At 40.4% G+C, this 25,577-nt stretch overlaps 1 protein-coding gene across 5 annotated transcripts in view; it reads right to left on the bottom strand.

Moving 5' to 3' along the window:
* Nucleotides 1-1,601: 1,601 nt before the first annotated feature.
* Nucleotides 1,602-25,577, bottom strand: part of SOX13 (SRY-box transcription factor 13) — a 70,676-nt gene continuing 46,700 nt past the window's right edge. Inside the window, exons 5-14 of one of the 5 annotated variants that reach the window (XM_081946969.1) lie at nucleotides 25,289-25,461; nucleotides 23,981-24,049; nucleotides 22,544-22,658; nucleotides 20,725-20,807; nucleotides 20,493-20,643; nucleotides 18,723-18,832; nucleotides 13,959-14,055; nucleotides 13,521-13,664; nucleotides 5,802-6,018; nucleotides 1,602-5,091 (exon numbers count right to left, since the gene is read on the bottom strand). In XM_081946969.1, coding sequence (XP_081803095.1) covers nucleotides 4,812-5,091; nucleotides 5,802-6,018; nucleotides 13,521-13,664; nucleotides 13,959-14,055; nucleotides 18,723-18,832; nucleotides 20,493-20,643; nucleotides 20,725-20,807; nucleotides 22,544-22,658; nucleotides 23,981-24,049; nucleotides 25,289-25,461 — 1,439 coding nt within the window. In that variant the 3' untranslated portion in view covers nucleotides 1,602-4,811. The remainder of the gene's footprint in view (nucleotides 5,092-5,801; nucleotides 6,019-13,520; nucleotides 13,665-13,958; nucleotides 14,056-18,722; nucleotides 18,833-20,492; nucleotides 20,644-20,724; nucleotides 20,808-22,543; nucleotides 22,659-23,980; nucleotides 24,050-25,288; nucleotides 25,462-25,577) is intronic. The other 4 variants (XM_081946971.1, XM_081946970.1, XM_081946972.1 and 1 more) reach the window with 4 other exon arrangements.

Below are 25,577 nucleotides of genomic sequence, written 5' to 3'. Positions count from 1 at the left end.
GATGCCAGCACATCTCTCTTTGTATGTGGCACCACTAATTTTCTTATTAGCAATTTTCATGTACTCCGTTCCATGTACATAAATAATACAAGATTTTTCTGTATTATGATAGTTGCTGACAATACTGAATGAACTGTATGTTCCTACAGGTGCCCGTCAAATCGGTGGACTTTGTTCTTGAAAGACAAAAAGGAACCTTTTAAACACCAAATGTCTCTTTTTATCTATAAAGCCAATGTTAAAATTAAAACTGGAGGGGAGATGTTTTGTTTCTGAGTAATCAACCATTCATATTATGCAGCTTATTGTCCTTGGTTAGTTCATTTGTTTAAATCAGGGGCTAAATTAGGCTGGGAGCTGTGCTTCAGCAGCAATGAAAGGATTCCAGATTCTCTGTCCTTGCTGTCTTCTGCCCCAATACTTATTCTACACAAGTAGTAGTATTTCTTGTCATGTTTCACTGGCTTGATTTGGAAGAGGTAGAAAGAAGTAGCAGCTACTAACCTAATACCTGGGACACAATCATACATACTACGTGTCAGGGCCAATGATGAAGACAAATCCCCGTCTCCCTCAAGAGATTTTCCAGTATCATTCAACTGCTCAAGGTCATCATCTTTCAAAGCAGACAGAAAATAAGTCCATGGATCCGTACTGCATAATGCTCCACAACACAGAGACATTCTCATTCCAAAGGCACTAATGATCAAGATGACACAGCCAACTATCTCTGTCATGTTAGTTTTTGAACCACTGCCAACATACATACCGTGAGGTTGCTGAGGCTTATGACTGCTGCAGCAACTCCTATCTTACATTGATGGATTGCAGTATCTGACTGGCAAAGCAAAGAAAGAGGGCCCCAAGCTGTCTGCTGTAGCAATGAAAATATTGTAGATTCTGTGAGATGCACCTATTTGAAGTAGCTTGGAACAAGGAATCTTGAAACAGTGAAGGTGAAGTACTCCAATCTTATTTTCCAATCTCAATTGAAATTAATCACAAATGGCTTTCTAAAAGACCATTTGTTTAAAAAGAATTATTTTAATACTCAAAATATATGCATAGTCTCCTCCACTAAAGATCTAAAGATTTAATCTGAGAATAAGATATCTGGATGAAAAGATTTCAGAAATATATTTTTCATCCCATAAATAATAGACTTGAGATTCCAAAGATGTTAAACACATTATTATGAACAAGGATGATATAGCATCATCATGCTGAAGCAAGGAATGGTAAACATTAATGGTATTATCACTTGTAAATGACTATACTATGTACTTTCAAGGAAATAAGCCCCTTTAAGAATGGAATTTACTACCTGGTAAACACATGAGAGCCTGTGATGTTAAGCTTCAATCTTACGCAAACCTACCTGGAAGTAAATCTTATTGAACTTCCTGGGAGTTTCTTCCAAGTAAACCTACATAATAACTGCATCAATGCTTGCAGATAATTCAGGGTAGGTCTAGTATCATGTACCTTCTCTATTTTAAAGACTAATTACACCTCCACAGCCTTTAACTATTGTTAAAAGGAACAGGCAAAATGGATTAGGTGGCAAAATGAATTTTACAAAACTAGAATTAGCACAGATCTCTGTTCCAAAAGATCTTTATTGTACCAAGAAAAAGAAAACCCTTTATAAACAAAGAGTGTTGAAATATACAGGTTAAGTTACTAGTCTTATTAACAAAATAAAGCTCTATCTATATGTACAGACTTTTTGAAACAAAACAAAAATAAAGCAGCAGCCAGTTGCTAGAGCACAGTGGAAAGGGATAGGATTATGAAAAACTGAAGGAATGGGAAACAATATAGATCAAAGCCATTCATCTGTCTTGATGCTCTCCAGTTGCTAGACTATAACCCCATGATACTTGCCCAAAATGCAACATTAAGATGTTGGAAGTGATGGGAGTTGTAATATAACACATCTAGAGGGCACAGGGACTTTTTAAAAAAAGGTGTAACCCATTCTCATGTTGCTTATTACCCAGGAACTAAGTGATCCACTTCTCTCTAGAAGATACAATTGCATTTTCCTCTTTTCAAAATTAGAATAAAGGAAAATAAGTTGGACAGGTGCAAGTAGTTTTGACTTATTTAAGCTAGCTAGGGACATAAGTCATACATAATGTGATACAATGATAAAAGCTGTGTTGAAAATGCCAGACAAGTGTTTCTCAAAAAGAAAAGCGGAACTCCAGATTCTATCCAGATACACCAAACTCTGTGATGACACTACACAGACTAAGATCAAATTTCAAAGTGGCAACTATTCTATTGCAAGAAAAATCATGCTTTACAAGCTCAGCATGAAACTTCTGTCAACTTCAGATTTGCATTACATTTTAGCAGACATGTGAAGGACCACACTCCTAAAGATGCTGAGATAAAAAACCAATATTCAGGGGTCTGTAAGGAATGAAATGGATTAATAAATCCTCTGTAAAATGTAAGGAATGTATCTCATTCTTAATCACTTCCCAGTTATCAATAATGCAAAAAATAGTAATCTTTTGCCATATCTATTTGTACTAGAGTACAAAAGAGATGCTAGTGGGCTTTTTGTAATATTAGACTAAGGGTGACTCCAAACACTGTATGGTATTATCAATCCTTACTTTCTGCCATAAATGATAAACAGGCTTGTAATTTGCCACCTCTGCAAGCGCACATATTGTTATGCTTCATCTTGCAGTGGGCATGATACAATCATGTGAGCAATGCTAAATTTCTTCCATGATCTCATATCTGGTCTCAAATTGTGGAGATCATTGTGTTATATTAATAATTTGGTCACCCTAACACAAAAAGGAGACCTTGTCAAAAAATGAAGAATGACAGGTTTACTTTAAGAACTCCCAATTTAGTTTCTCAGTGATGTTACAATTTCATAGCAGAAAATAAAAGATTCCCATGCTGAGATTTAAATCCAATGAAAGTGTACAAAAATATTTAAAGGACTATCTAGGGGCAAAATATGTAAAAAAAAATGTCTGCAAATGTATATAATTCATACATCAGAGACATAACTGTGCATGTGTATATCATGATACCGTACATCCTATGTGCCTCTCTCATCACTGTTCTTTCCATGTACTGAAGTTAGCCGCAGGTTAACCATTAACCAAGAGCACTTAGCTAATTTAAACCAGGGCAAGACTGCTGCTTTCACTAATGCCACTAAAGGATAAAGAGTAAGGAGGAGATGAAAGAAGCCACTCAAACACATTATACATCAACCTGGATGATTTGAGCATGATAAGCAAACAAGTACTTATACTGCAAACTATGAGGGTTGAGTTCAATGTATGGAAAACATGAATTTACAAATATACTGAAGCCTACCAGAGGCTCAATAAACCAGAATGATGAAAGTGGACAAACCCCTTGAAAGTTGCTGAATTATAACATCTTCTTCCTAATGAACTGTAACTCAGAACAACTAGAAGGACACAGAGTTACTACCCTGTATTACAGCATCATTAGACTAATTCAATAAAAGAATTCTTTTTTCCTTCACAGAAGATGCTTCAGAATAGTTTTCTAAGGTGCCCTTCACATGGTGCCTGTATGTTGGATTATAATTCCTATTATGCACCTTTAGTGCTCTAGTGGGTGGGCATGAAAGAGCTATTACCCTCATAGGAAAACAATTTTGGAAAGATTGCCTCAGAAACTTCACATTTTATCCCTTAAACATCAAGTCAGCTTTCTATTGTCGCAGAGTGTTCTCTTCTCCTGTGTGTACTGAGCATTGGCAAGCAAACGAGGGTAGGAGGGAAACAGGCCATGGCTTAATTTATAAGTTGGGCCAAGGCTGCCAAGGGTAAAGAGGGCCCTTCGAGACCTCGGTTGCTATTCATTCAAGTCCAGAGCTAAAAATGGCTCCATGAGAATTTATTGGCAGGGCCAGTGGGAATTGAACAAAACAAACACAAGACAAAGTGAAGTTGGAGTGGGGGGAAAGGCAGAACAAGTTGAAATCTGGAATGAAGGGGGAATAAGTGTTCCACCCAGATGTTTCATTTCAGGAAAGTGAAAAGGCTCCCCAAATGTTGGTTGAATGCTAGTGATTGGGTGGCTAATAAAAGCTGATGCAGCTTGGCCAAGGTTGTAAACAGGTGAGGTCTCTGGCTGTTGGTGAAGTAAGCTTTTACATCAGCTTTATGGGGAAAGGAGAAAAAGCCGTAGAGGAAATGAACAAGAGACATAATTGCTACTCAGCCACAGAGCATTTGCCCCTAACTCCAACACAACTGAACACTACAGAAAAGTTAGACGCAGCTGTGACTGGAAGGAAGAAGCTTTTTCTAGTCAAACTTTCATTTCTGAGAACATAACACTTAATACTGAGCTGCTAGGAAGATGGGTTCAAAGATTATAGATTATGAAATCTGCTGCTCAGTATTTCTATCTCGTCTATCCCTTAGGGACTCCAAAATACCTTTGTTCCCTGAACTTCAGTGAAGATTTGGGATATCCTTAGCAGGAGTTCTGACCTTAGTAGAAAAAAAATACCAAATTTGTTACAAGAGTCATAGTCAATTCATATTCAATTTCCTTGGGGTAAATTCAGCAGGTCAAAGACAAAATTCCTCCCTTTCCACAGAAGATAAATGGATGGGGAATAAACTCTACCAATATCACAGATGGTGGCATAAATAATTGTTCCTCTGCTCCTTGTCTGTTTCCACTTTAACAAGCTCTCCTCTCCTTGTTTCTTCCAATGCCATTAATTGTTCCAGGTTAGAAAGAGGACAAAGGCTTGTCCATATTTTCCATACTTGCTCCTTGTGACATTAGTCTGTGAGAACCACTAGCTCGCCATCACTCTTCTCCTCACCCTCAGAATCCTCATCTTCACTGTAGTGGTACATCTCCCCATCAGGCATTGAATGACTGTCCTCTGCCCCATCCCCTTCCTCTGGCTTCAGACTACATGTGTTCACTATGACTGGCATGTTTGGTTCCATGCCATGGGACAAGTAGTGATCCATCAGTGGTGGAGCGAGCTGAATCCCAACTGATCGCTGGTACATGAGATCCGAAGAGGAAGGTGGCATCTGGCTGCTTTGGGGCCTAGGAAAAACATTATAATGTATCATGAAAGTTATGCCATCTTACATTCTGTACCTCCCCCACCTCCAACTCCACATTCATAACATTGTTACTGCACTTCTCAACATGGAAACAGATAAGCAAGAATAGAGAAGCTGTGATCTTCAACTACTGAACTAAACATTCCTAATTATTGGTCATGTAACTGAGGTTACTGGTAAATGCAGTTCAGTAGTATCTTGTAAGCCACCAGTTCCTTACTCCTAAGAAACAACAATGAACTGATCATGTGTTTGTACTGGTCTCCCTGGAATGAGATCAGATTAACTGTCTTCCAGGAACCTTCTACAAGCAAACATTGCTGGACCTTTTCTTCCGTCGTCATCTAAGCTTTCAGAGCTGCCTGATTTCTCCTAAAAGCTAATTATGCTTATATGATCCAGCAAGATGTTTAATTGTGTCTTTGATCCCTTCAGTCGGCAAGGCTACAAGACACACAAAAGACCATAAACTGGGTTATCTCTTTGTAAATTTGGGGCAAATAAGCCAAGGAAGACGTTGCAGGTCACTATTAATGATGAATTGGGAACCTGAACCTTATTACACTATCACTGCCTTGCAAAAGATGATCTGTGCAGATTCCTTAAAAGAGGTGAATTTCAGACATAGGAACCTGCTGGCTCAGATAGCTGTGTTCAGGAGGAACAGAGAAAAGGGACAGGAAGCCTCACGCAATCAGGTAGCCCTGCCTGGCGTCCTGGCGCCGATTCCTCATCAGTGCCTTGTACTCGCCAACACGAAGCCGCTTCCCTTCCACAATGCAGGTGCGTTTGGGGCGGGGCTTGTACTTGTAATTGGGATACTTCTCTAGATGCTGGCGACTCAGCCGTGCTTGCTCTTCATAATAGGGCTGCTTCTCCTGATTGGACATGGATTTCCATCGGGATCCTATAAAAACATAGAGCAATGAAAGGGGATGGTTTCATTTACCATTTTTAAAATTTTCTTCTACTGTATGGTCCTTCTCAGTCTTATGTTATGCCAGAATACTGCTTCCTAACAAATGGGCTTAGAAGAAAAAAGTTGACTACTATAGATCAAGGTGAAAAATGCCTCCATGTCTACAATGATTTCCCTGAAATAGCCAATGCAAAACAAATATGGCATTTTTAAAAACAAGAGTTTGAGATAGAAAACAGGGAAGGGCAATCTTTAGATAACCAGAAACCAAACAACAGCAGCAACAACTTATATTTCTTTGAATTGAAGTAAGCAGATAGAGAAGCAAACTGGCTAGGAATATTACCAGGGCTTTCTAAATTTTCAAAGGTTGGGAAATTATTTTCCCCCTTTGTTCCTGAAATACAAATTCAGCCTACTTTGAGACGTGTACATTTTTTCTTTTGGTTTTGCTAATTTTTTGTAATCAGAGGGTTCTTGAGGGTTGATGTTATACACAACAGCTCAGTCCCTTTGAAAGATAAATTATATGAAGAGTTAATGTAAACTGTTTCTTTAACCAGATGCAGTTCTAAAGGTTATCACACAGCTATGCATTTATCTTTCATTACCATTCAGGCAAAAAGAATTATTTCTACAGACTGTTTCATGTCTAAGAACATAGGGGAATTCTACACTAGCAAGGCTAGTACTGAAGACTATCTGGACGATCATATCACACAGGAACTAGGAGCTCAAGAAAACATCTGGCTGTGTTGCCTATCTAGAAATATAAACTGAGATATTAAGCAAGCCATACAATGTAATTTTAATGGATGTTCTGGGTTTTGTGGATTACAAGATACATGTAGCCCTCAAATTACAACTACAATAGAGCCCAACATTTTTGTGGCTAAGCAAGATAGTTTTTAGGTACGTTTTGCCCCATTTTATGACTTGTCTTGCCACAGTTGTTAGGAGAATCATTGCAGTTGTTAAGTTAGTAAAACAGTTGCTAAATGAATCTGGCTTCCTCATTGACTTTGCTTGTCAGGTGGTTACAAAAGGTGATCATATGACCTCTAGACACTGCAACCATCATAAATACATGCCAGTTGCCAAGCATCGCAATTTTGATCGCATGACCACGAGGATGCTACAACGGTCTTAAGTGTGAAAAACAGTAATACGTCACTTTTTTTCAGTGCTGTTGCAACTTCAGATGGTCACTAAATAAATGATTTTAAGTCAAGGACTACCTCAATTTGACAAAAACTAGGCCGGGCATTAACTCAGTTTCAAAATGTAAACATATCCAAATGAAAACAAAATTCCAACTTCCCCCTTCTTTTTCTTCCGAAGGCAAACTAATTTTGTCACAAAGTGTAATTCATGGAAACGGAGGCAAGGATCAGCGATGCATCCAGATGAGTCCTGTTTATTTAGGAATAAAATTGTTAGATTTGGGAACCACTTCACTATGAATGTCTAGGTGGTGTGCAAAATTAAAAACAAAAACAAAGCAAAAATAATGCACTAAAAACAAACTGTAAAGAAGAAGGAAAAATAAGGGCACAAATTTTCCTCTAGCTCAGTGTGTCTCAAAGTTGGCAACTTTAAGATGAATGGATTTCAACTCCCAGAATTCCTCAGCCAGCATGAAGCATGGAGTTGAAGTCTACACATCTTAAAGTTGCCAAATGTTGAAAAACACTGCTCCAGATGCTTGATTACCAATGGCCTTCTAGGAAAGCCAGATCAATGGTGGGTTCCTCCCGGATCGCACCGGATCGCGCGCGCTCCCTTTCAGCGCTCCACCTGGCTTGCACGCTCCCTTTCAGCGCTCCACCTGGCTTGCGCGCTCCCTTTCAGCGCTCCACCTGGCTCTCGCGCTCCCTTCCGGCGCTGAAACCGGAAGTACAGTTTTGCCCGGCCCTGGCGAAGCAACGACGCCTGCCTGCGCTCCACCAGCTCAGCTGGGAACGGAGATGTTTCCTCAGCGGAGCGGAGCGCCTGAAAAGTCTTTTTGCAAACTGGTAGGGAAGGTAAGTGAATACCACCCCTGCCCTGAAGCACAGGTATATTAACATTTATACATAATTATTTAATCAGCATTTAACTGTACATCAACATAAAGGCACCTTATTACTACATCATGTGGGAAAAGTGCCATTTGTGAAGAGGCACTATTGTCAAACTGCAAGAGAATCCATTTATTTAATGAGACCTTTCACATTTCTCAAATATTGTATTAATTGACTTGTGCCAATTTATATAACACCAGGTAAATGCGAAAGTAAAAGGCAGGGAAGTACAGCTCTTTTCCTTACTGCTTTTCTCTTACAAATGGGAGGCTCTCAAACCACGGCTGCCACCTATTATTGCTAACTAAAACACTTCTGTCCTGCTGACCTTTTCTGTCATCTTCCTACAGGGCTTTTTGAATTCTTTCAAGCCCAAGGTATGAGGAACAGGTGGAACAGCTAAAATAGGCTGGCCTTCTGGGTGACAGGAATTCCTTGGGTTATGTCATGCCCAACTGTCATGCCCACCGGGGAGTTTGTGGAGAATTGAGGCTGGAGAGATGAGGAAGGTTTCACCCAAGCAGTTAATGTGGGGAATAAAGTCTAAGAAATCTAGAGTCGATGGAACTTGAGAAAAAGTTACACCTAAACAAAAAATTTAGGTCAAAGAAAATCCTAGGATTTCGGATAGGAAAAGGTAGGCATTAGCATTGCTGGTAAAATTACCTTATCATATTTCAGAGTCAACATAATTCAAATAATACTGAGCGTATACAAAATAATCACAATTTAATATAAACTTCCAAAATGAAGACAGGATTCAGCCAAATGTATTTTTCCCTATGTTTTCATTATTGTTTTCTCTTTGTACTTTCCTATTATATGCATTTACTTACATCCAGTTTGGTTTGTTTTTCTAAAGAACAAAACAAAACGAATAAACTTAGAAGCAAAACAACCTGAGTTCCTATTTTTTTTCACTTTTAGACAAATCTAGAAATGGAGGAGTCAAAAAGACAGAGTGGATCATATTGTTTACCAGGTGAAGGCAGCATTTCTGAATGTTCCCCTTGAAAAACAAAATTTGCCTTGGTAATTGAAATGAGAGGGGGGGAGATCCCCAATTAGCGACTGTTCGAAGTTACAATAGACAAAAAAGATACTTGCAACCTGGATATGAGGTTCCAGAGCTTTTCTTCCCCCATGGTCATGAGATTGCACTTAGGGGAGGCACTCAGCAACCCATTTCCAGCTGTTTGTAGTATCGAGTGGTCACATGACCTTTTATGTTTTTTGCTAGAAACTGGTATTTACTTCTGGTTTCTGGCAAAAAACATCCATTCTGAACAATGGCTTCACTTAAGGACCATGGCATTTGCTAATGATCACTACAAAAAGTCATTTTAAAAAGTCAGTCATAGGATGACCTGCTTAATAACTGGCGCCACTTGCGTCCATAATTCTGTGCTCAATTACAGTTGTAAGTCGAGGACTAGCTGTACTTACTGGCTCAGTGCATTCTATCATCTTATTTTGCTTTATCTTCTGAGTACAACAATGTTATATTCATTATATATTAGAAATACAAACACAAAACAAATTCATACATCATCTAATTGTGCCTGAGAAACAGATAAAACCACCAAGACATTTGCTATTGAGACACAATTTCCTATTACTCAAAATACATTCCTCTAAAGAAATAAATATGTAAGCTTCTAACTGTGAATCCAGCATTGTGGTTATTGTAATACTTAAAACTTTTCAATGGTTTAAGCTGAGGAGGTGCATAGGAAGCACCAGATCAATATTGTTGTATCTGAAAGTGTATTTTAACCTCAATACCCGAGTTCTAATTAAGGACACAGGATGTAACCCACAAACCTCTACTGAAACCTTACAAGTCCATTCCTAGTAGCTTAGATATGTTCTTCAGAAACCACACCAATCTCTCTAAATAACTAACCAGTCTATGCTGACTCTCAGGGGCTACAGTTAAATATTAGCTCATGTGGTAAGAAGAGGAACTCTGAGTGATGAACCCCTACCACAAAGGAGGATTATTTTTATTGAGCAATGGCAGAATGTAAAGCTAAAATAAGTATTAAATTATCGTCTTCTACCTGTGTCACACAAGGAGCATGGGAAAATATAAAAAAGCAAGGAGATTGGTATCACCCAGGCTTTCTAAAACTAGGCAGAAGGCCCCACTGAATGATTGAAATGTGCTTCAGAGCCCCTTGTAAAGTACTGTGCTATGTCTTTGTTCTTTTCCTGCTGAAAACTGAAGAGCAGCACTGAGAAGAACGGTTGACTACCTTCGGTTTATGATGCAGTTAGGTTAAACATGTTTTACCTCATATTGTTTAATCCATCATACTTTAAAAGCAGTCTTTGCCATCCTGATTTTGTTTTTAAATTTTGATTTTTTTTAAAAAAATATATCCAGTTAATGAAATAGAAGCCGCCATGCTGCAAAACACAATGTCAGGCCCCACGTATTTTTTTTTCCATGCGTATTCCAGGGCCCAATCTCTAGAAAATTTTTTAAAAATGCTAACTAGCTCAATGTTAGCATATTACTTGGAAATGTGAACACTTGCCTTTAAAAAAGGGGGTAAAATGAATTAGCTGGAAGTGATTCTGGTAGTAATTTTCACTTTTCTTGAAAAGTCACTTTTCTTCTGGTAAATCTGAAATTAGCTGTGACCGCCATGACAGAAATTGCAGGGGATCTCTTTGGTCCCACCATTTTGTGAGTGTTCCTGCAACATGCTCTCAAAATTACAAATGTGTTCACTAGCCTGGTTTGGATTAGCTTTTCAAAATATACTTACTTTAACTTTAACTTTTATTTAATTTATAAACCGCACCCTCTCCCAGAAGGGACTCGGGGCGGTGGTACTGAACTACTTTTCAACGCATATTTAACGCAGAGTTCTGGTTTGCTCTCACAATCAATTTCTTCAGAGACTTGTGTTTATTACAACTGACATCTCTGAATATTATTCCCCTTGATCAATCTGATAACATATTACTGTTTCATAAAAAGCAGAACATATACTAATATTGCCCTGTGAGATAGAATTTGAGTTCATTCTTCTATTGGAAATATTATTTAGCAGAGCTTATTTTATGCATGAACAACGATGTATTCCCTTCTTTATTGGCTATTCAACTATAAATATGTAGATCATTTCTTACCCAAAAGAGTTTATTGGGTTATTAGTCTGCTCTCACACAGCCTATGTGATCTGATGATGTTGATATTGCCAATTATCACCAGTTATCATAATAATCATTGCTCCCATCCTTTGGAATATTCCTTCCCTCAAAGGTGAGGTAGGTCCCCACACTCCTGGTCTTTTTAAAATGGCTCTGCTGTCTCACTTGGGGTCATGGGAGAGAATGTAGCCATGGGGCTCGTAGTACCCTAAAGGCCCTCCTTCTGCCTTTTAATTAACTTTTAATGTTGAATTTTAACTATCTTATTTAAATGTTATACACAGCTTTTATATTTTAATATTTTACTTGTATACTGCCTAGAGTCCCTCTATGAGGGAGATGGGAAGTTCTAAATTTGATAAATAATAGTAACAATAATAGTAGTGCCTTCTGAAACCAGTCTACAGGTACTATAGTTGTAAAACCTGATACATTTCATTTGCTTGCAAAACATGATCATATATTTGTGTAGCAAATACTGTAACATATTTGACAAGTTATTTAATTGTTGCTGTTGCTGTTGCTGTTTTGGACTGTACTTGATAAGGTTGCTAAGGGGATAACTATCACATTACCGGATTTTCTGTGCATAGTAACTACAAGGCAATCACTCATAAAGGGACTTCAATTGTTTTGAGCACTACAAAACAGCCCTGCCTAACCAGATTTTATTACACAATGTACTGTACATAACCAAATTGAAATTAAGTGATGTTTAGTTGAATGGATAGTTACAATCCCAAAGCATATTTAATGTTATTTGTGAACAGGCCTATTTTGGCACATTCAACAAAGTTTGGTTTAGTATGATCTCTGAATTTAACTATTCTTTCATTTAATTTCCATCTTCTTTGTGGCCTTAGATACATCTTACATCTTTATCACCTGGGCCTATTTTGCAACGAATCATCCTTTCTTCCTAGTTATTTTAAATTCTGAAGATAATTCTGAAGTTTAGAGAAAATTATGAGGTATGTTTGTAGATTCTATCAAATTTGCACTCCAGTTGTGACCAAACCCTGAGGAAACAATAACCCCTGTTGCAAAATTGTGCATTTCAGAACTCAGGCATAATACTAGGCATAGTGATTAGGGGAAAGACTATTCTCTATTTAAAAACTTCTTGTAAACTCCAGGTTTTCATACATTAGCTCCTTGAACTGATATTAATAAAGAACTTCAGAGCAAAGAATCTAAGCTTGACATCCCATTCCTAGACAGGAAGTTTTTCCCACAATGACTAACAAAAACTCTAAACAATAAGATACAGAATGGGTTTGCAGCTCATACTAGGAGGGAAAAGGCCTCCCTACTGAGCAAAGAGGCTCTGTTTAAGTTTTTATTTGAATTCTGGGGCAAGCAATGAATTTAACTTTGTAACTAAGATCTTGTCTAGCTTGCTCTTTAGTCTGAGATTCATATCATTAAAAAAAGATCCACAACCACAACTGTATAAATTGTGAAAAGGTTAGTCTTGGCTTCCTCTTTGATGTGAGCTTATTTTTTTAAAAAAAACTTAACTTTAACTTTAACTTTTATTTGATTTCTAGACCGCCCCTCTCCCAAAAGGGACTCGGGGCGGTGTACAGTCATATTAAAAACAGTAAATATACATAATATAAATATAATATAAATATAGATGTGGCTGGAGGAGGTAGCAATAGTTTACTGTACAATAGTTAAAGTTAGATTTATAATTTTAAAAATTTAAAAATACATTAAAAAACACCCCTAAAAACTATCCCAGGGTAAAATATTTGCCAGGAGGTATAAATGGGACTATAAATGGGCCAGGCCAGCTAATTGGAACAGGTGAGTCTTAAGTTTTTGTCGGAAGGAGCGGAGGTCGGTAGTAGTTCTGATATCGGGGGGGAGGTCATTCCAGAGGGTTGGGCCCATCACAGAGAAGGCTCTACTCCTAGGCGCCGCCCGTTGGCATTGCTTGGTGGACGGCACCTGGAGGAGTCCCTCCCTGTGAGAGCGAATTGGTCGCAGGGATGTATGCGGTAGGATGCGACTAAAAACATTAGTTTTTTTTAAAAAAAACCTACATTCTGTTTTGCATGTGCAGATATAAAATCTGAAGAATCAGGCTGTCATGATAGACAAAGAAAGAGAACTGTGCTTGATCCCTCTACTAAAGCACACCACCCACTATTAAACTGTTGGAAATTGCCAGTAATTACAAGGGGCAATATGTTTCACAGAAATATTAAAAGACATTAGAAAAAAGAACCGACAGATACCAATTTACGCATTTACCTAGAATCTTACTGATGCTTGAATTGTGCATGTCTGGGAAAGCTTGCAAAATTTTACGTCTTTCATCCTTGGCCCATACCATAAAAGCATTCATGGGGCGCTTTATGTGGTTGTTGTTCCTGGATTCAGGGAAATGTCGTGAGCCTGCCAAGAAAGGACCAAAGAACATTTCATTAAACTGACCAGACTTGTGGGAGTTTGTGAATTCTGGAAATTGCAAATGGGGGTCATACATAGTAGAGTTGTCACATCTGTTGTATACAAATGTGATTGCCCATCAAATTTAGAGAAGTCATGAGGTTTTGGCATCATTAAAAAAATCCTAATTCAGCTACTCAACTACATTTATTTTTTATTTATTAAAGGAAGCTTGCTTAGATTTTCTCTTCAAAATTCAACATTGGTGAAATTTGTGAGAAAAAGAAAAAATGTCATTACCATCTCCTTCACATGTTAGTAGAGACTCATCCAGTCTGTGAAGAGACGACTCATCCATCTGTTCTTTTCCAGGTGAAGAATCCAAATTGCTATGATCCTGAAAATATAAGGTTTTCTGCATCTTACCAAGGTAAGCAACTTTAAAAGTTACTACAGGTAGTCCTCGAATTACAATCATTTGTTAGTGACTGTTCAAAGTTATAACGGCACTGAAAAAAGTGACTTATGACTGTTTTTCACACTGAATGACCACTGCCATCCCCATGGTTATGTGATCAAAATTCCACTTGGCCACTGGCTCATCTTTATGATAGTCCTGGAGTCATGTGATCACCTTTTAAGCACTACCATCACTCCCCTGTCATGGTCAGATCACTCACTCCTTCGTCTTGACTTCCCTGGTGCTACCTCCCGCTGCGGGGAGGCGGAACCGGAAAGCACTAGATGGTTCCGCCCCAGGCGCCTGATGGAACCAGATAGGTTCCAGACGGAGCTTGGGCCACCTCCTGTAACCTTGACCCGCCCCCGGGTAGAGGACCTGGTGGTCGCGTGGAATAATGCGACTTCCGGGGCCTTGAACCGGGTGGCGCCTTTGCGGCCTCTCCGGCGGCAACGATCCACCCTGGCCCCTTGGTTTACCGAGGAGCTGAGGGTGATGAAATGCCGCAAGAGACGTCTAGAGAGTCGTTGGAGATCCTCTCGTTCCGAACTTGATCGAACACAGGCACGAGCCCATTTAAGGACGTACCTTGTGGCATTGAGAGTGGCCAAACGCCAATATTGTGCCACTCTCATTGCATCCGCAGAGAACCGCCCTGCCGCCCTGTTTCGGGTGTCCCGCTCCCTCTTGCTTCAGAGGCCGCGGGAGGCCCCTCTACAGGGCAGAGCAGAGGAATTTGGGAAATATCTGCAGGATAAAATCGCTCAAATTCGGAAGGATTGGGTCCCTGTTAGTGGTCCAATGGAGACGTCCGTGGCGAGTCTTGAGGAATCGACCTGGGAGGAGTTTGACTTGGTTGCCATCGAGGATTTGGACAGAATGCGTGGACGACTGCGACCCACCACATGTTTATTGGACCCGTGCCCCTCCTGGCTTGTACTGGCATCCTGGGAGGTTACACGAGACTGGCTTCTGGACCTAGTGAACGCCTCGCTGAGCGAGGGGTCTCTCCCGGCCGCCTTGAAAGAGGCGGTGGTGAGACCCTTGCTCAAGAAGCCTTCCCTGGATCCTTTGGAGCTGGCCAATTATCGTCCTGTCTCCAACCTTCCCTTTTTGGCGAAGGTTGTAGAGAGTGTGGTGGCCTACCAGCTTCCACGGCATCTGGAGGAAAATGATTATCTAGACCCGCGCCAGTCCGGCTTCCGCCCCGGTCACAGCACGGAGACGGCCTTGGTCGCGTTGGTGGATGATCTCTGGAGGGCCAGAGATAGAGGTTGTTCCTCTATCCTGGTCCTATTAGACCTCTCGGCGGCTTTTGATACCATCGACCATGGTATCCTGCTGCGCCGGCTGGAGGGGTTGGGGGTCCGGGGCACCGTTTTGCGGTGGTTCGGCTCCTACCTTTCTGGCCGGACGCGTGTGTTGGCAGGGGAGGAGAGGTCGACCCTACGCCCCCTTACTTGTGGGGTGCCACAGGGGTTGGTCCTCTCGCCACTCCTGTTCAACACATATATGAAGCCGCTGGGTGAGATCATCCGTGGTTTCGGGGTGGGATACCATCTGTACGCTGATGATACTCAGCTGTACTTTTCCACCCCGAACCACCCCAACGAGGCCATCGAAGTGATGTCCCGGTGTGTGGAAGCCGTACGGATCTGGATGGATGACAACCGACTCAAACTCAACCCCTCCAAGACGGAGTGGCTGTGGGTACCGGCTCCCCGGTTCAGCCAATTAGTTCCATCATTGGCCATCGGGGGCATTCAACTTGCCCCCGTGGAGCGGGCGCGCAATTTGGGCGTCCTCCTGGATGCCCGGCTGTCCATGGATGACCATGTGACAGCCGTGGCAAGGGGGGCGTTCCACCAGGTTCGCCTGGTGCGCCAATTGCGCCCCCTACTGGACCGGGACGCCTTACGCACAGTCACTCATGCGCTGGTGACGTCTCGCTTGGACTACTGTAACGCTCTCTACATGGGGCTTCCCTTCAAATGCACCCGGAGGCTACAGTTGGTCCAGAACGCAGCCGCGCGGGTAATTATGGGGAGTACTAGGTACTCCCATGTGACACCATTCCTGCGCGAGCTGCACTGGCTTCCTGTGGTCTATCGGGTGCGTTTCAAGGTTTTGATAACAATCTTTAAAGCGCTCCATGGCTTAGGACCTAGTTACTTGTGGGATCGTATTCTGCCCCATACATCCCTGCGACCAATCCGCTCGCACAGAGAGGGCCTCCTCCAGGTGCCGTCCACCAGACAGTGTCGAGGGGCGGCGCCTAGGAGTAGAGCCTTCTCTGTGGCGGGCCCAGCCCTGTGGAATGACCTCCCCCCGGATATTAGGAATACCTCTGACCTCCGCTCCTTTCGTGTAAAGCTCAAGGCCCACCTTTTCCAAGTTGCTGGCCTGGCTCAACTTTGATCCAACTATATCGCTCCTGACGGGTTTTTTATTTGGGGTATTTTAATTGCATTCAATTTATTTAGGGGTTTTTAAACATTGTGCTTTTACTTGTTTTTATCTATCAGTTCACCTCCTCCTTGTATATGTCGTATATATGTCTTGGTATACGTTTTGTTATATGTATGTCGATATATTTATTTCCTATGTTTTGTTGTACGCCGCCCCGAGTCCTTCGGGAGAGGGTGCGGCTAAGAAATAAATATTTATTTATTATTTATTTATTTACTGATGAGCAAAATCAATGGGGAAGCCAGAGTCATTTTACAACTATGTTACCAACTGAATACCTGCAGTGATTCACTTAACAACTGTGGCAAGAAAAATCGTAAAATGGGGCAAACTTGCTTAATAACTGTATCCTTTAGTAATATTGGGCTAAATTGTGATAAGTTGAGGACTAATTGTACTAATTACCATATTTTTCAGAGTATAAGATGCTCTGGAGTATAATACGCACATTAGTTTTTGGAGAGGAAAATAAGAAGAAAAAAATTCTGCTTCTGTCTACCAGCATCCATGGTATTCAGCTGACACATGGTAACAAGGTCAACCAATGAATAGGCATAGCAACTAAGTCAGCCAATGAGGGCTATTTGGATTCTGAAATTTGCTGAATGAGCAACAAGGAGACAGGAAGGAGCCTGGCTTAGCTGAGAACTGAAAGCAAAACTGCTTGTGTTTTGCTTGTATTTACTGCTACCTTGGAAAACCTGCTTTTGGTAATGTATTGTATATTATTATTATTTTAAATCCTGCTGAACCAGTTACTGTGCTTTCTGAATGTGATTGCTACTGCAAACTCTGACCAGCCAGGTCAGCTTTAGCACTTATTGCAGCCTGATTTAGCACAGCTGATTGGTGGGGTGGATCGGACTGCTGGAATTCCCCCAATCAGCTGTTCTAGGCTGCAGGGATTGCCACAGACCATCACTGCCTCCATGCTTCATGTTTTTGGCTTCTAGTGGGAGTGGGTGGGGCTATATTCGGTGTAAAAGACACACCCAAATTTTCACCCTCTTTTTTGGGGGAGGAAGCGTGTCTTATACACCAAAAAACACAGTACATATTTCTAGAAGCAATTAAACATCTTAAACCTAGATTTTTAAAATAAATTTTGCTATATGTTACATTATCAAAAGAAAATGCCCTTATATGATCTCCTAAAATATGGCCTGAATAGTCCAAATCTTCTGGACAGGGAACAAAAAAAGAAAGACTACAGGTAACATTATCTGAACAAAAAGAATCTTAGAAACAAGGTATTTTATAATTTTTTCTGTTTATAGAAAAAATAAACATTTTTAAGAATACAATTGTTCCTTTTTCTTGTTGAAACTATTTTTTTTCTGTTTATAGAAAAAAATAGTTTCAACAAGAAAAAGGAACAATTCAGCAAACATTCCGGATAGCTTCTGTAAATAATACCTTTAAAAAGGAGTCTAAGGAATAAAATGACTTTTGAATAGCTTTATGGAGTATTGTAATAGAACAAGTATTTTATGTACTTTAAGTTTAGACTTAAAATATCGGAATATGGAGTTCTCATGTATTAGCTTCTATTTATTATATGCTAATCTCAAACCTCTCCCATTTTCACTCTTAGAATATAATTATTGTGATATCACTGAAAACTCTTCCATTAATCATTCAATTTATCAGGTAGTGGGCTTCTATCAAGAACATAGACCTCTGAAAAATAAAGTTAATTATAATAAAGTTAATACTATTGTTTCTATCAAAAATGTTTGGGGGATTAAATCAAACCGAATATAGTCTTGCCAGCTCACCAAATAATTTCTAGAATTGATTATGTTCTACAATGGGTCAGGGATGTGTTGAATAAGAATTGGGAATACATTTTATCCAATTACATTACATTGTCTGAAATGCTATCCTAATATAAACCGTGTCCAATTAGCTCATTTTTTTAGAAAATCCTGAACTGAATCTTTTGAAGGTTTATTCATTACTATTCACATCGCAGACAATGGCTCTCAAAAACCCAGATACCGGGAGTTTTTTTTAATTGATGGACTGCTTTCATTAGACTCTGATACATTTCGTTCTTCAAAATTCTAATCTTAATTCAAGGCTTTGTGTCAAAGAGGGTATTCTTTCCTTTTAAGAAAATCAGTATCACTTACCTTAATGTATGGATGATTTGGAGAACCATCTATAGCTCTGCTTTGGTTGTGCAGAAGTTGCTGAGCATCTTGTATTGCTTTAGTTATAGCATCTCCCTCTCCAAGGAAGCCTGATATTTAAAAAATACAACAGGTGATCAACTGATATTTAATATCTTCATGATGATCACCAGTGCAAAGAAAACCACTAAACAAAGAAATAACACTTGGACTACCAAATCAAGGCTGCAAAAATCCAGACAACCACTGGCAGCAAAAGGTTACAGCGCAGGTGTCAAACTCGCAGAGTCACATTGCCATCACATGACATTTCATGATGTTTTTCTCATTTGCGGAGCTGGGGTGGGTGTGGCCTACATGTGACGCATTCCACCCAGAATTTTATAGCCTGGTTACAATAACTCTGTCCTGCATTTTCCGTAAGCATGCCTCTACTACAGCATTTCCCCCCCCCCCCTCTATATAGCTTCAAGTTAATTTTCTTTTAGATCAATCAGTGATTGCTTTTTTTCCTCATCAGAAAAATATTTATGGTGCAATCCTGTGATTCCTAGGACGATGATACGTGAGTCCTGTGTGAACTTCCACTTACATTACTGGCAAGTAAAATCTTCAAGGAGGTTTTCCCTGAATGTCAAAGGTGATGTAGACTACTGTGGCTACTGGCAGTTGTCCATTGTTAGAAAATAGAAAGAAAAATAATTCCAGCCCTGAAACGTTTGTAATTGACTTCACTCCATCTGGAGACGACATGAGATTTTCAATACCAAAAAGACTTCAATTCTAATTAACAAAAGCCTGGAGGGCTCAAGAATCATAACTTTCCTTCTTCCGCATGACCAAAATTGCTGTGCTTGTTCTCTTGTGCCTTCAGCTATCGTGAAACAGCAGAATATGCATCTCAAACAACAACAAATATACTACAATGTCTCTACAAATTCAGCACCACATTATACTTCAGACTAGATTTACGCTTCTCTTCAAGAGTGCAATAAGCATATGTTCTCTTTTAGAGTGATTAGAGTATTCTAAGTATCTGTTAACTTCATATTAACTCTAGGAGCCTTGAACTTTATAAATTGCATATATTTCAAAATCATGGATATCCCAAAAGATGATCTAGCACATTGGATATATTGATTTGGATATATGAGCACTCCTGCAACATGAAAGGAGTTGGTTGATCTACATCAAATTTTTCTCTCCTGATTTCTAGAAATTGTCCAAGTTTTAGCAGACATTTTTGGAGATGTTGAGGACTAAATATTTTGCTTGCGCAGTGCATGCTTCTTCTTCTGAATTAGCAGTTTCTCTTCTCTCTTCAGCACTGGTGAATCCACAAGATAAAATCTCCAAAGTAATCTTGAGGAAAGCCATATTCATCCCTTCCTGAACCTAGGGATGTCAAGAATTCTTCCCCAAAGAAAAATCAAGAGCATAAGCCAGGGGTGAAATCAACTTACCTTCACTACCAGTTCACAAAAGTGAGCGTGCATACACTCGCTTCACTCAAACGTGCCACCTCAGCACATGCGCAGGACCTTCCGCGCATGCACAAAGCGTCAAAAATGGGATGTGATGACGTCCGGGTGGGTGGGTGGAGCCTCCTGGCACCACCGCTACCGGTTCACCCGAACCAGATTAGAACCGGCTGACTTGCATCACTGGCATAAGCTAATAAAGCACAGGTATTTCGTAACAAGTTTGCAACGAGAAGTCAATCAAATATGCATTTCTTTTTTCAGCTTTAAATCAGAGGAACAGACCTACCCAAAGGAAGGCTGGGAGGGCTGGTCTGCAACTCTCGAGAAACACCACTGAGGGACTGACTGCTACTAATCTTTAAACCAGGTGTGCTGGAGGCATTGGGGGGTTCAGAGCCTTTAGACTTTGCTGTTAAGTTCAGTGGCTGTGAAGATTCCTGAAAACAAAATAGAGAAGATAGAAACATTTTCTACAAGATTTGGAGACCTAAGGAAAAAAGACAATTAAGACGCTTTACCTGGATCTGTAAGTGGCCTGAGCTTGCAGGTCTCTTCAGTGCTGAAGGAGAGGGGCTATGAAGCAGCTGCATTGGATATTCCACTGTAGATTGTAAAGAAACAGAAGAATTGGAGATTGTGTAGAACGTTAAACATAAACTGAGATCCTTATTATGTCAACAGTGAATGAAGAGGGAATGTGCTGTAAGTACAGCGAAGCTCAACCTGGAGTAAAGTAAAAGGGCCAAAGTTGTGCCTGTCCCCAAACATGTAAAAACATGTCCCTTTTGTGCATTACAGCAACAGGATTGGGTGCACCAGTCATCAATGTAATAAAGTAGTGAACTGTTCTTAGTTCTATGGATCCAGACTATTAAAAGGAGAGGGATTTAATTTAGTGATGGCTGACTTTCAATACTAGATTAAAAGGGATCTAAACACAACTACTACGATAAGACCAAATATATATATATTTGATATAACCAAATATAACTCAGCTTTATTTTAGTTATATTGTATCTTATGGTGAAATACAATACAAAACAATACAATAATTTTATATGTCATATGGTATAGTGGGGGAGAGCAAAGTTTGGTGTAGTGGTTAAGATATCAAGCTAGAAAACTGGGAAATTGTGAGTTCTAGTCTGCCTTAAGCATAAAGCCAGCTGGTTGACCTTGGACTAGTCACTTTCTCTCAACCCTAGGAAGAAAGTAATGGCAAACCATTTTTGAAAAACCTTGCCAAGAGAATTGCTAGACTTGTCCAGGGAAGAATTTTCTGAGAATTGGACAAGATTGAACAATGGGCAAAAAGAAAAAATAACAGGGCAGTATCAAAATTCATTACTGCACACTATTTCAAATTACAATAGCAAAATAGAAATATTATTTTACATTGATTTTAACACACACTAAAGGGGAGACCACTGATTTCTGTCCATCACCCTTCAATCTAGGTGGAACTCTATTATTGTATAACAACACACAACAAAGCCTGCAACAGGTTCCTTCTACCCTTTCTTATAGCCAATTGAACCAAGCCAGGATTATCTTGGGTTTCTTTTTCATGACATGTTTCCTCTCAGTATAAAGTTGCTACATACTTAATGGTGTGTGCATTTCTTCTTCAACATGATCTCTATACTACTCTATTTCTACTCGGCCAGTGAGAATTGTGCTATTGCCACAAAGAGCATATGTCAAAAGAATCTGAAGCCCTTGTACCGTAGTGTTACAGATGCTCCTATAGAAAGAGCAGTAGAGAAAAGCACAAGCCAATATTTCTTTTTATGCCTACAATGGCAGAGTATTTTTCACTGAACAGAGTATTCTTCTATTTACCCTTGAGAAGCGCTGAAAGGGGGATGTTAAAACCTGCATGGTTGAACATTTGGCAATACTTTAGGAGACGAAGCTGTTTGAAACAATCATGCTGGTTCTGTATTATGTAACCAAACTCCAGCTATTACATTTGCAGATTGTCTACCTTGACTTTCCTTCAAATTCATGTTAATAATAAGAAAAGCCCATTTTGCAGTATTTTTTACTCTACCTTTCATTGCCAAGACACATGGAAAGGCCCTATCAATGTTGAAAGGTAAGGTTTGTGTAGGGTGGAAAATCAGTTTTAACCATTAACTACAGTATTCTGACTCCATTTTTACTGACTGAAACATTAGAATATTGATTCAACATAGATTCATGTAGACTCCTGGTTTTAAATGGCTGCACCTAATAGAGGATGCTCTGTCTTCCCATTCCAAGTCCACTGTATAAAAGCCTTGGGAAATCCATATCATATTAATCAGAATTCCAGTTTTCTTGGCCTTTTCATACCTGGCTTGCATGGAATTGGCTGGATAGGAAGTGCCATCTGAGAATCCGAAGTGACAGGAAGAGGGTGGTGGTTGGGAGGGAAGGCTGGAATCATGACATAGGGCATGTTGACCTGCTGAAAAGAGTAAGGGAAGTGGTGGACACAGAAACAGATACAGGGCATCATATGAAACTGTAACAATGCTACTTGTCCAAACAGCCATTTTTCATATCCACTAGAGCAGTGATGGTGAACCTTTTAGACACCGAGTGCTCAAACTGTGAACATGCACATGCCCAAACTGAAAGGAGTGCATGCATGCACACGCATGCATGAATGTGCACATGCACACATGCACAACAGATACCTGAAGACCAGCTGGCTGGTAGGAGGCGGGGCATCCCAACACTGGCAGTGCAGCAAGAGGTAAGATCTTTTTCTTTCATGAGCTTCTATTTCATCGTTTGCAGGGAAACAGAAGCTCACAAAAGAAATGCCATGGAGATCTCACCTGGGGTGACAGCACACATGCCAGCAGAGAGGGCTCTGCATGGCACCTCTGGTACCCACGCCATAGATTTGCCATCATGGCACTAGAGCAGTGATGGCGAACCTATGGCACGCGTGCCACAGGTGGCACGCGGAGCCATTTGTCAGGGCACAAAAGGTGCTGCCCTGTCAGCTGGCCAGCGCGCATGTTCACCATTTTTAAAAGCCATTTTTTCACCCTCCCCAGGCTCCAGAGGCTTTATAGGAACCTGGGGAGGGCGAAAAGAGCCTCCCCTGCCTCCCCGGAGGCCCTCCGGAGGCTTCTGGGACGGTCCGGAGGCTTCCCTGAAGCCTTCGGAACGCTTAAAATGACCCTCCAAGCAAACTGGAAGTCACTTCCGGTTTGCTCGGAGGGTCGTTTTAAACGCTCCAAAGGCGTCAGGGAAGCCTCCGGACCGTCCCTGAAGCCTTCAGAGTGCTCAAAATGACCCTCCGAGCAAACTGGAAGTGACTTCTGGTTTGCTTGGAGGGTCATTTTAAGCATTCCAAAGGCTTCAGGAAAGCCTCCGGGCGGTCTCTGAAGCCTCCGGAGGGCCTCCGGGGGGGTGGGGGGGCTCTTTTCACCCTCCCCAGGCTCCTATAAAGCCTCTGGAGCCTGAGGAGGGTGAAAAAAGCATGTAAAAATGGGGGGGTCGCGCATTGCATTATGGGTGCGGCACGACTACCCCCTGCCACCCCCACTTGTGGCACGCGAGCCAAAAAAGGTTCGCCATCGCTGCACTAGAGGCAGTAGCAGAGAGGTGTATATTACTTTCTAACTTCATACCCTTACTGCAGTATCAAATGTTAGGTACTTAATGTAGACAACATACCCAGACAACATATTTAAGGAAGTGCAAAATTTGTATTATTCATACTGCAGTGGAGGGAATACTGAAGTTCCCCAAGGAAAATGAATAACATTGTACCTGGATCTGCTGCTGCAGCAAGTTGATCTTGTGTTGCTGCTGGATAAGTTGTTGTTGCTGCTTGGCAATCTACAAGTAGAAAAGATGAGGTGGAACCAATATCCATGCTAACTGAACTACATACCTTAGGGCCACTTGGGCACAATGTTCACTTTTATAAAATAAAGGGAAGGCCACAATCCATGTGGCAAAAACAAGAACAGCTCATGTAAGCAGAACCTGAATGCACAGATGCAAGTGATAACAAGTCTTGTTTGGAAAAGCAAGACACTGGTGAAGGAATACCATGTTTCCCATTTATATTCCTCATCTATTTCTCCATCATTATTATACAATTCCAGGGATGAAATTACCATACTGAATAGCTGTAAGAAGGTGAATAAGCACATATTTGACCTATTAGTATGCAGACATACAAGTTATTGGAGTGCAGTGAAGTAAAACATTGTGCAGGTTACATCACAATTCAGCTTGAAAATACCAGGAAAATGCTTCCTTTAAAGGAAGTTTGATGTCTCAGCAGCATCCTAATATTAGCCTCATCCTAAGCCTTAAACTTTGTGGATTTATTTAAAACTGTGGCTTGCTTTCATCTGTTAAGAGAAGTTGTAACTAGAGCAACAGCCCTATCCATTCCCTTCACTGTTATTTCTGCACAATAAGACAGCAAAACATTTTACAAGCATTAAAAACTTGTTCAATTTACTGCATATCCCTGTAGTTTTCACTCTGAACATGCATATTTAGGATTTTATAATATCCTATTTATGTAGACTCTACCCCCTGTTGCTTATTGACATTCTGCAATACACGTAGTTGATAATTTGTATGTCTTTAGCTTTTGCAACCAGAAGCTATACTTTATTGAATTGGGAGGGAGGGGTGTGGCCTTCAAGAGCTACAGAGAAGGTAGGACATTAGTTTTCAGCCCTTGATTTTTTGGAGTTGTGGGGTGGAAAATTGAGTAAAGCAGGAATATTAAACTAGAAAAAAATTCTGTTTCATATTATGAAAAAAATGTCATAAAATTATGATTTGCTACTAAAAATGAGCAATATTATCTGAGAAGATTCCAAGGCCCACAAAAATGGCCACAGATTAACTATCCCTGATATAAATATTTGTTCTATTTCTAAACTGTTTGCCTTTTCAGGATGATTTGAGTCAGATAAAGACCTATTAACTTATTTAGCGCTATCATATCCTATATAATTTGAAGTTCAAGTGCCAATCAGGAAACCTTCTGAAGACAAATCTCAAAGGCTAAGAAGGATAAATATAGCCACAAAGCAGTTTATTATTACCTACCTGTTCTTGCTGTTGCCTGGCCAGCTCCATCTGTTGTTGCTGCTTCTCAAACAACATAGCAGCCATGTTTTTCTGCTCTGAATGGGCTGTCAGCAGCTGGTCCCTCAGGATGGACAGCTGGTTAATCATGACCAGCAGCTGTAATTCTTTCTCTGCCAAGCTTTCTTGGGTTCCTGGATCGAGCAAAAGAAATAGAGAATAGATTAGTAGGGAGGGAGGGAAAAGTGAAATTTCATTCTGAAACATTAAGGTTGTCCTCTTAGAGGATATCCTGCAAGTATCAAAAAAT

Source organism: Natrix helvetica, assembly GCF_964273705.1.
Source record: "Natrix helvetica genome assembly, chromosome: 3".
NCBI classification, from domain to species: domain Eukaryota; kingdom Metazoa; phylum Chordata; class Lepidosauria; order Squamata; family Natricidae; genus Natrix; species Natrix helvetica.
This window is presented reverse-complemented; position numbering and strand designations above follow the sequence as displayed.